Source organism: Ictalurus furcatus, chromosome 6, assembly GCF_023375685.1.
Source record: "Ictalurus furcatus strain D&B chromosome 6, Billie_1.0, whole genome shotgun sequence".
Classification (NCBI taxonomy): domain Eukaryota; kingdom Metazoa; phylum Chordata; class Actinopteri; order Siluriformes; family Ictaluridae; genus Ictalurus; species Ictalurus furcatus.
The window spans coordinates 15,702,078-15,713,649 of record NC_071260.1 but is presented as its reverse complement, the minus strand read 5'-3'; the positions used below and the strand labels follow the sequence as shown (position 1 = coordinate 15,713,649).

Sequence of the window (11,572 nt, the reverse complement as noted above, 5' to 3'; positions counted from 1 at the left end):
GTCCTGTCTTGTGTGAGCCCACACATGTATCAATGTCCTTCTGAGTGATCAAACGGTCATAACCTGTTCTCTTCCCCAGGTAAAAATGAACAACTGCTCTCTTGCCATTGCATACTGGTTTCATTTCATCTGAAAAAGAATTTCTCATCTGTGACACATAACTTCCCAACCTGTCACTCAAATTATCACCTGACAAAATGGGGATGGTCTCAGGCCATAGCATCATCACTGCAATAAAATGCAATGCTAAGCTGTCACTGAAAGGGTCCCGACAGTCAAGTGTTTCATTGACAAGTTTAAGAAGATCCATGTAGGACATTAAAAAACGAGATTCAGAGCTAATTTTACTGAGAACAATATTTGCATAGATGAAGTTGACCTTGTCCTTGACGTGCCTGTCATTTTGTGGTGAAGTGGTGTGAGACAAGATAAACTTGTAATGACTGATGACTTGTTCAATCTTTCCTGTTGTACTTCCTGGTGATTCATTACAATTTTCTTTGGAAAGAAATTCAAGCAGTCCACTGTAGGAATCAGCTTTGTTTTTTTCCAGCCATTGTCTTGTTTTCTCAATTTTGAGCATGGTGTTCAATGTCTTATTTCTCATCAGTTCCTTTGTGTCTGAACTGCAAAAGAGGCTAACATACTTTTGAAAGCACGTGAAGGTCTTCTCTCGTGTCCAGAACTCTCTGGTATCTTTTTGGGAGTAAAATAAGCTCAAGTTGACAAAATATTTGTCAAGAAAATCAAAGTGCTTCTTCATGTTGTCTTTGAGGTTATACAGAAGGTCTGGAAATTCCTTCAGAAAATGGTAATAGGATGCATTCTTTTGCCTTAATGGGTCTTTTGCCTCCACGTTTTGTAATTCTATTTTACCTGAGAGAACCTGACTCAGAATGTCATGACGAAGCTTGTCTAAAGAAAACACTGGGATTTTTTCCAGTATCTTTATCACCATAACGGCAACTTGAAGCTCACCAAGGTGACCAGCAGTGTTATAGGGGCTAAAGTCTTTTTTTGTTTGAGATCGACTTAAAACTTCCTTTCTAGCAATTTCTTGTGTTTCTCTGAAAGCCTTTATTGCAGACCTAGCCATTTGGAGATATTCTTTCAATTTGTCAGGTTTTATTTCATCCTTTTTGTCATTGCTTAAGGCATCTTGGAGCTCATGCTTAATTACTTGTGCAGAGGTATCACAAATGTAGGAGTTATTCCCCTGTAGATCTTTTGCCTTCTTTGCCCAAACTTTTGCCTCTCTAAAGTCTTTTTTCTTCAGATAGTGGTACCTGGAAAGGAGCTGGGATATTACCGCATCTTTTTTAAAGCGTTTGGCAGCATTAAGCAAAACATTCTCCTCGTACCCTACAGTCTCCTTCGCAATGGCTTGGATAAGTGGTGAAAATTGAGCATCTGCTGCAACACTCTCAGCTGAGTAATGTCTTCTCACCAACATAGTGTGAATGTCCTGCATGAGTTTTTCCTTTCCCTGAATGCAACTATAAAACACATCTGTTGTCAGTAGGAAGTCAGTGATCTGTGCTTGGGATACATTAAAAGTAGTTGTAAGTTCTTTTAAACAGTGTTCTGCCATACTTGAGTGGATCACTCTCATAGCCTGAAACTCCACACTAGACTCTGCTGTGCATCGTGTCACAAGTGTGGAAAACTTCCCGAATCCATCTTCAACCTTGCACGAAGTTGAGTCTGGCCTTGTTGGCAGACCAAGAAATTCTTCACATATAGAGACTGACATCTTTGCACTCTTGCAATAGCAATTCAAGAGTACTAGAACTGCAATTAGTTGAGCATTCTTATTTTTAAAGTTGAAGCCTTTCAGTGTATTTTTCACAACACCCTGTATGTACTCTGGAGAAAAATCTTTCTTCAGGATCATGAAACCATAGAATGTTTCAGCATTTTTTTGGTAAATCTTTTCAATTTCTTCTAGCTTTTTCTCAAACAATATTTGCTCCGTCTCAGATAGTTTGTTACCGATGAAAACTGTGTCATCAGTTGCTTCAGTCTGCTCCCATGAGTCAGCCCTCATACAGTTCAGAAGAATGACCTGGGGAGACTTGGCAGATACATTTTTTTTCCGACATTCCTTTTCAATGTGCTGCTGGAGATTACTTACAGCATCAGAGTCTTCAAAGTCATCTATCAAGAGCAGCACTGAAAGTCGGGGTTGCTGCTCCGTTGTTTCATAGGTCAACAAGTTAACTACCTGTTTTGCTACATCTTCATAATCAACATCTTTGTTTTTCAGTATTGCACAGCGGAATTTCTCTTTTAATGTCCACAAAACATGCATGGCCAGAGTAGTTCCTCCACAACCAGGAATATGGAATATGTTGAAGCGAACACAAGCTTGACTGAGGGAGCACATATCTGGAATAATAGTATCAATGATGTATTCAAACTTGTCTCGTTTGATAAATGGCATTGATCCTGCCTGCTCTGAGAAGTAAAAGTTCCACCAGGACACCTTTCCTCCCTTGTAAAAAGTTTCCTCCAGTTGCAGTTTGTCCTCATTGCCTCCCTCACATTGGTTTACACATAGAACATTCAGTGTATCCCAGCTGCCCTCTATTTTCTTTGTTAACAAAACCTTACCACCAACACCAGGCAAAAATCTGCTTGATTTGCGATTTTCTGACCACAGACTGAGGACAGTACCATTAATCTCTGCAAAACTGGGCTCATAAATGCATCTTCTGTGTATGTGTATGCTATATCGTGCTTCAGTGAGATCTTTCCAGTAATTAAATGCTCTTTCATGTTCACATATGCATAAGATTTGATCTATACCTCGCAGCTCCTGCAAAAACATACTGAAGGTCTCAAGGAGAGGATCATGCTTGTCAGTAACATCACTCAACAGAATGAATATAATAAGAAATCTTTTGTGAGGCAGCACATCCTTTCGGCAGAGGAATGACACAACATCGCGAATGGAGGAACCTTTCTCTGTTAACCAGTTATCCACATCAGAGGATGGTTCACCGTTTACTCTTCCATTACAGAAAACCCAGCTTGTGGCTCTGGTCAGCTTCAGCTTATTTACTATGTCCTCAACTGGCTCCGTGATTTTATACTGAATAGGCAAATGAACATTTGTGTTTCTCTCATCAAATAGCTTATTCAAGCCAGTCTCAGCAGATTCTGGATCAAAGTCCAAAACAGCTGTTAGTTTCATGTCCAGAAGAAATGCTAGAGATTCTCTTTGAACTGGATGCGATTTGTTAATGACTAATACATATTGCTCAAAGTGAGATTTGTCCAAAGACTGTGAGCCTCCTGTTAGCATCTCGCAGAGCTTAGAACCCTGCACACTACTTTTAACAACAGTGAGATGCTTTTCCTCAGCCTCCATCCTCAACTTAGACAGATGTGCCATACTTTCAACATGCTTGTTGTACTCTTCTAAGGATTTTGGGGAGGAAGTTTGGCAAAGAAGATTTCTGCTACTGCTGTTGTCTCTAATGTAAAACAGTTTACCACTATCCTTCTCATCAGTTGTGATTTTAGATCTTTTTGCTTTTCTTGAGTCTAAATTGTAGATGTGAAAGAAGCTGTCTTTACAAACCAAGTAGGATGGTTCAACATCTACTTCTATGACATATTTTCCTGAGAATGTCATATCTGCTTCAAGAACCTCAACAAACCTTGGTGGTTTAATACATTTTTTTGCCACATCAGTGTGCTTATGTTCAAACCGCACCTTAATCACTTCTGCTAGTTTCTTAGCAAATGTTTCTTTGTCTTCGACACTAGCACCTAAAATTTGTCCATGACTGAACTCTGGTAAATCACCAACTCCAAAATGAATTGTACCGTTAGTACGACTGTTCATGCAAGCACAAGCAAATCTAATGACTTCATCTGTGAACTTTTTGAGCTTTTCCTCTGTTGTCACATTTTGGAAATTAATAAATGCTTTGTACTCGTGACATGGTTCTATGAAATTTAGAGCACCTGTTTCTATTACATCAAGTATACTGTTTTCCTTGTATCTGTAGGCAGCATGGAATCGATTAAACGGATAGGGCTTACATGAAGTACAAGACAAGCTTCCTGAGTTCTTCAACTGGTGAGCCTTCAGTTCATCTCTATGGTGAATAATCAGTTTTGCTGGTCCCAGCTTAATGCCTATATCCTTAATCTCAGATGTCTCCAGTAATAGAAGACTTGGTCCATTAATGTCCTGCTCATACAGAATCTTTGCATTTTCATTATCCACATCCGTTAATGTGAGAATCCAGTCTCTCACGTGTTCTTTATCCCAATCCTTAATTTCTGCAGGAAGTTCAGTTGAATGTGATATTTCTCGTCTATTATTCTAAAAGACAGAAAGCAAAAATTGTTTTTCATCACACACATTCACAGCAGTAAAAAAAAATTATTATAAACCGTTATCTTGCTTATAAGCACAACTGCACAGATTTCATGAAGAATGTAGCAAAAACATGATCTTGAACTGCATTGTCTTTTATTCTTATCATTTCTGACTTTAAATAAAAGTAATGTTTAGGAACTAGTGCATTTTATAATTGAATTGTGGGTTGGCTCTTGCCACAAGTGATGAACTATAACTTTTACTTGTAATGGATACTGGGCTTATTTCATTCCCATACTCGAAAAATGCATCTTTATGCTTGTCTATCAGACACAAACATTCATCTAGTAGGCACTAGTGCGAGATTATCAGGCATTATAAATGTATAGTTCCATTTCACCCTCAACATCAGCGGTGGTGTTTAACACCTGTATACACTCTAATGTACACATGCACCATGCAGAGACCTTACCACAAAGTCAATAAGTGACAGTGACATAGTATTTGCAATAAATACTTTGTACCAAGTTACTACTTTAACTTTTCACTACTTGCCTTGGTACATGCCAGGCTGCAGACTCTGAATTATCCTGTGCAGAAATACAAACAGTTTTTTTTCTTCTGTTTTCTTTTGTTAACGCAGTGAGTATATGCCTTCCATTCTCACAGTGTTGGCTGTCATCTAGAACTGCTAATTGCTATCCTAGCTTACACTCCATGGTGTCCAAGATAGAGAGGCTGTTGGTATCCTCCCTTATACAAGGGGTTTTCAAGCCTCCCTCATAATGGGTGTATTCAGGAACCCCTTCCAAATTAAAAGAATTTCCAAGGACTCCCTTATAATCACAGCACAGATTTAATTTGTGAACAATCAGGCAAATATATACTGCCATGATCTTTCCACACATCCAGATGTACTTTTGGCAGTGTATTTTTACAGTGTTTCATATATTAACATGAATTCCTGGTTTTGTTAAAATTGTTAACTAATTATTTTAGTTCACAAGTTTTAGATGGACTGCTTTCATTTCAGTTGACCAGTTAGTCTAATAAACATCGCGAAACTCTCTCAGAGCTGGGGAAGAGACTGACTTCAGACATGGAAGTCATTAAAATCATTGATTTTGGAGCTGAAGCCACACAAAACAGCTTGTTGGCCTGTGTATATTCGAATCCTGCTATCTCAGAGCAAGCATGTAGCCCCAGTAACATGCCAGAGCAAATGGCACCACAGTGCTGTCAGCACTCACAGAGCTAGAATGCATGTTTTCCTCCTTCCACTCTCGCCTTGCTGAAACTTTGGCGCACCATGGTGCCATTCCATCCCCCCCCACCTCACACACACACACACACCTGTGTGAGTGTGGCAATCATTTCTAAACACCTTGCCAGATGGCCATAGGTTATTTTGCTGGTAACTTGGTGATCTCTTGTGGCAAGGAAATATCTAGCTGTTAAGACGAGTGAAATAGAATGCGAGTGACTGATGTGAGTGTGGTAGGTCCTAGTAACCCTCAGGGTTTCCCATCTTTCAAGGATTCTAATCTTTTGAGCAGATATTATCAATGTGCCTGCACTTGCAGGGGTTTTAAACCACTGCCATATAACTGTTTTTTGTTTTTGTTTTTTATATAATAATTGTTTATATGCTGAGAGACCCTGGTTCATTTGACCAGTAACATCATCAGCTTTGTGAAACTTTAAGAATATTCAAAGTTGTCCATCACCTGCATGATACTAGTAGACTTTATGCAACTTCCATACTGAAGCATGCTTTAATGTCTTTGCAGATACCTGCCCACATTTTTATATGGTCACATAAGGGAGTGGGAGTGTCATGTATTTGCATTGTACAGGACACTCCCACAGGGTTATACTGGTTTATTTCCAGGGATCTCCAAACTGAATCTCTGCTCATCCATGGTTAAACACTCATTTTGGCTGTCAATGATTCATAATTATTCATTTCCTTATTTGCAGTGTCTTTGTTTTCCTGACACAATACTATGCCAAAGAAATACTGTTCTCTTACTGGCAGTATACTGACTTGAAAATGGCTTCTGAGATTTACATGTACCTCTTCCACAGCCCTCGTTTCAGCCATCCCGGAAGTGTAGTGAACTTCCTCAAAACTAAGCAGAAATTAAATCAAGCATATAATTACTATATAATATTATCGCATACTGTTTAATATGATACAAGAAGAGAAGTTGAGATCTACTTACCCCTTTAAGAGAAAGATCTAATTGTCCTCATCATGATCTTGTTTCCATATATACAGTTTCCTCATATTTACTAAGGGCAGGAACAAAAATACAACAGCAAGAACAAGAGAATTCAGAGAATTTAGAGTATCCCTTTAGCATTTGATATTTTTTATAGTCCACATTCTGTTGAGGAACAGAAAAAAACCCCCGAAATAAACAACGATAAACAAGCAGAACAATGATATTAAAGATCTTTCAAACATTTTGATGTCTAGTTTGGGTTGGAACAAAAGGTATAACTATTCTTTTAGTTTCATTGTCAGACTTATAATAGCAAATGAAAGCATTTCAGAGAGTATAGTAGGGGGAAAAACATTCTTTACACTTACTGATGTGAAGAGCCCGATTAAAAAACAACAACAAAAAAAACTCATCTATATTAAAAATCTGCACTTCTTTCTCTGCTGACGGTAACGCAGAAGCAGCTGAAGCTGACTAAAAGCATTGCTGATATGGTTAAGGTATTTAGCTGGAGCTGTGGCAGTGCCTATGTAGAGACAATTCATGACGCGTTTGTGCAGGAAGCAGTGAATTATGTTTCGATTTCTAAAGAATAGTTGAGAGAATGAAAAAAACGAAAGTTGAAACTGACGTGAGGACCGAGACATGACGAAAACACCGGGTTATTAGTAATGTGTTGGTCGCGAGCAAGTCTTTATTAACACAAACACCTACTGTTATTTATTTCATTAATAATTTTAAATTTGTGAGAGTTTTCATTTCGAATATTGTAGACTTCTTGAAGAGATGTGTGTTCAGTCACATAACTGTGATTTTCTAGGCTAAATATGCGACCGTTCTCATAAGGCACAATACTTTTTTATTTTGTTATTATTATTTTTTTTTAGAAATGCAATTGTGTGATTTGGCCACAAGAGAGCTCCGTTGTCCACTTTAGTTAAGCTGTTTAGAGTAAACTATATCTGATCGTTATCCGTTCCAACAAAGGTCAAAATAAATTGAAGGTTTCATATATATTATATATATATATATATATATATATATATATATAGTTTTTAGCTTTTATCTTTGTCTTAACACCACCTCCATCATAGCAAATTTGTCCATCACAGCAGGATAATGCATCCTGACAGCTGTAAACGTTACTGTCAGATACTGTACTTTACGTTCATGTTTCTATGCTTATATACTTCTGTGTTAGTACAGAGCTTCTCAACCTCTTGTAACTAAAGCCCCCCCAAGCCTCCTGTATAATGTGTCACCCCATCCCCCCCCATATTGGAAGAGACCAGGTATAATGATGATCTATTCTATATAAAATCTATCTATATATAACCTAATCTATAATCTGTTTTGATAGATAGATTTATAAAACTATATAACGGACAGGTATGGAAACAAAAATGATTCTGAACACTATAACTACTTTGAACAAGAGAACTAGGCTGTAATAACGTGTACTATTTTACATGTAAAACATTCGTATACGAATTATGTAAATTAGGACGAAGGGCGTGTCTCGTTATCCATGACATTGTTAAATCTCCAGCTCTCAGCCTCTCACTGAACAGAGCAGACGCAGAGAGAGGTGAGAGTGCAACGGGAAAGCAAGACCTCGCGCTTGCAGGACAGTACTAGCGACATTTGGAAGGTTGCTAAGGTTTGTCCAAAAAGTCGCTAGATTTGTCATTAGGCACTTTTTTTTTATGGCAAAAACATCACTAAAGGGGTCTGAAAAGTCACTAAGTTGGCAACACTGGTCTAGATAAAAGGCAGGCTAAGCTCCGCCTCTCCCCAGCAAAAAGAAAATACAGGGGGCGAGGGAACGCGGGGTTTTTCATTTATGCACATTCTATTTGAAAAGCAATAAAATACACAGAGTACCCAAATGATGCCCTGTCTGTGTTTTTTTTTTTTTTTTCTTGAAAACAATTTGCACCTCCTTGCTGATCTCTCTGCACCCCCTGGGTTGAGAACCACTGTGTTAGTAGATCAGGTCAACATTGCTAGTTAATTAATCCATTGGGTAAGTTAGTTAACTTGAGCTACGTTTAGCTGCAGTGATGAGTTGGTATAGTGTGTAGTGTTATTGCCTGAATTTCTAAGGGTTGCTGGTTCAGTTCTCAGCTTTGGTTACTTTTGTAGAGTTTCACAGTTCCTCCTTGGCATGTGTGGGTGGTTTTCCTAAAGGTTCTCCATTTTTTTCCCACCTCTAATGGTCTGATTTGGAGGACAAGTCCCTCTGACCTGGACACATTTGTTGCTGACGATGATGAATGAATTAAGCATTTCAGTTCCCCATTACAGTGTTCAGTGTTCATATATATATAACCTTTTAATCTTTTGTTCAAAAAATTCACAAAAATACTCTGCTCTCATGGATATCAAACAATCACAAACACAACACAGGTTTAAATAAAAAAATAACTTTGTTAAATATAGGTGTGCAACAATTATTGTGCTACCTCCTTTTGCCAAGATAACAGCTCTATACATTGCTTTTTGTTGCCCCGTCGCAACTTTTTTGAGACTTGTTGTGACCATCAAATTCAAAATTACCTTGTTTGTTTCTTAAAATGGTACATTTCCTCAGTTTAAACATTTGCTATGTTTTCTATATTCTATTGTGAATAACATGGGTTTATGAGATTTGCAAATCATTGCATTCTGTTTTTGTGTGTGTGTGTGTATTTGTTTTTTTGTTTTTTGGAATTGGGGTTGTACCTTCAGTTTCTTTGGAACTTTGTTGGGATGGAAAACTATTAGATTTAATTTACTCTAAACAGCAAAGTGGACAACGGACCTCTCTTATGGCCAAATCGCACAATTGCATTTCTAAAAAAAAAAACAACAACAAAAAATGCACTATTGTGTCCAGACCAGAAAGGAGGAGCTGCTTACAGTGATGCTTGAAAGTTTCTGAACCCTTTATCTCTGCATAAATATGACCTAAAATATCATCAGATATTTCACACAAGTACTAAAAGTAGACTGCTAGAACCCAATTAAACAAATTAGACAAAAAATATTGTACTTGGTCATTTATTTATTGAGAAAAATGATCCAATATTACACATCTGTGAGTGGCAAAAGTATGCGAACCGCTACGATTATCATTTAATTAGAAGGTGAAATTAGAGTCAGGTGTTTTCAAATCAATGAGATGACAATCGGGTGTGAGTGAGCACCCTTTTTTATTTAAAGAACAGGAATCTATCAAAGTCTGATCTTCACAAAACGTTTGTGGAAGTGCATCATGACACAAACAAAGGAGATTTCTGAGGACCTCAGAAAAAGAGTTGTTAAAGAACATCAGGATGTAAAACATTACAAGACCATCTCTAAAGAGTTTGGACTCCATAGTCAGACAGATTGTGTACAAATGGAGGAAATTCCTGACCATTTTTACCCTTCCCAGGAGTGGTCGACCAACAAAGATCACTCCAAGAGCAAGACGTGTAATAGTCCAAAAGGTCACAAAGGAACCCAGGGTAACTTCTAAGCAACTAAATGCCTCTCTCACATTGGCTAATCTTGTTCATGAGTCCACTGAACGACAATGGTGTGCATGGCAGGGCGGCAAGGAGAAAGCTACTGTTCTCCAAAAAAACAATGTTGCCTGTCTGCAGTTTGTTAAAGATCACGTGGACAAGCCAGAAGTGTACTGGAAAATGTTTTGGGGATGGATGAGACCAAAATAGAACTTTTTGGTTTAAAAAACAAAAAAGTGTTATGTTTGGACAAAGGAAAACACTGCATTCCAGCATAAAAACCTTATCCCATCTGTGAAACATGAACTGAATCTCAAGAGAAAGTGGGTCATGCAGCAAGACAACAACCCTAAGCAAACAAGTTATTCTGTGGAAGAACCTGAATCAAGCAGTTCATGTGAGGAAACCCACCAACATCCCAGAGTTGAAGCTGTTCTGTACTGAGGAATTGGCTAAAATTCCTCCAAGCCGATGTGCAGGACTGATCAACAGTTACCACAAACGTTTAGTTGCAGTTAGTACTGCATAAGGAGTCACACCAGATACTGATAGTACAAAGTTCACATACTTTTGACACTCACAGATATGTAATATTGGATCATTTTCCTCAATAAAAAAATGACCAAAAATAATATTTTTCTTACTTGTTTAATAGGGTTCTCTTTATCTACTTTTAGGACTTAGGGTTAGGGTTATGTTGTTTTAGATCATATGTGTAAAGAAATATACAGAATATACAATATTCTAAAGCACCACTGTATTTGCTTAAAAAAAGTAAAATGCCATTCAAATAATACTTTAATGATTATGTAAATAATTGATAGGTGAAATTGTTTGATATATTAACCTCATTGCTACAGATGAACTAAAAGAAAATATGCATGGATTGGACTCACACAGGCAGAGTTACATCCTGACAACAGCACTGGAACATACATATCCATGTAACTTGGCATAAACCTTCTCTGGATTCAGAGATGCCACTGACCAGCATGCAAACCCAGCTTCTAAAGATGGATGGCAACAATACAATGAGCGATATTGGCACATTTAATAATAGTTACTTTTTTGGACAAAAAAAAAGAGAAACTTACTTGCATTGTCTTTGTAATCTGTCATATATGTCATATATGAACAATGCCATTGGTGGCTCATTAGCAGGTTTTTTTTTTTTTTTAAATGTGATATACTGTATCTACTTGCTTCATAATGAATACAAGCTGGACTATAATGTGCTATAATTTGAATATGAATTAGAACTATGGCAACAATTAGTTGTCAAACAATGTTGTGGCTCTTCTAGATCCAAAAAGAAGACACCATTGTGCATGCTTAGCCCTCCTATTATGTTGAGGAAAAAAGTTACATCCATTAAGTTATGGGTCAAAATGACTTCCACAGTTTAAATACACACAAAAACAGCAAGGAAGAGCTTAAAACAGTAAACGTTTATTACGGCCTGTCCGAGACAAGTCATAATAATAAATATTTGCATATAAGTTCATGACCCTAAATGA

At 37.6% G+C, this 11,572-nt stretch overlaps 1 protein-coding gene across 5 annotated transcripts in view; it reads right to left on the bottom strand.

Moving 5' to 3' along the window:
• The window catches only part of LOC128608736 (sterile alpha motif domain-containing protein 9-like), an 8,455-nt gene extending 898 nt beyond the window's left edge, over positions 1 to 7,557 (bottom strand). Inside the window, exons 1-4 of one of the 5 annotated variants that reach the window (XM_053626723.1) lie at positions 6,933 to 7,557; positions 6,562 to 6,726; positions 6,369 to 6,468; positions 1 to 4,339 (exon numbers count right to left, since the gene is read on the bottom strand). The exon at positions 1 to 4,339 is cut by the window's left edge and continues 898 nt beyond it. In XM_053626723.1, the coding sequence (XP_053482698.1) occupies positions 1 to 4,339; positions 6,369 to 6,440 (4,411 nt within the window). In that variant the 5' untranslated portion in view covers positions 6,441 to 6,468; positions 6,562 to 6,726; positions 6,933 to 7,557. Of the gene's footprint in view, positions 4,340 to 6,368; positions 6,469 to 6,561 lie in introns of all 5 variants that reach the window. The other 4 variants (XM_053626722.1, XM_053626724.1, XM_053626725.1 and 1 more) reach the window with 4 other exon arrangements.
• Positions 7,558 to 11,572: the final 4,015 nt, after the last annotated feature.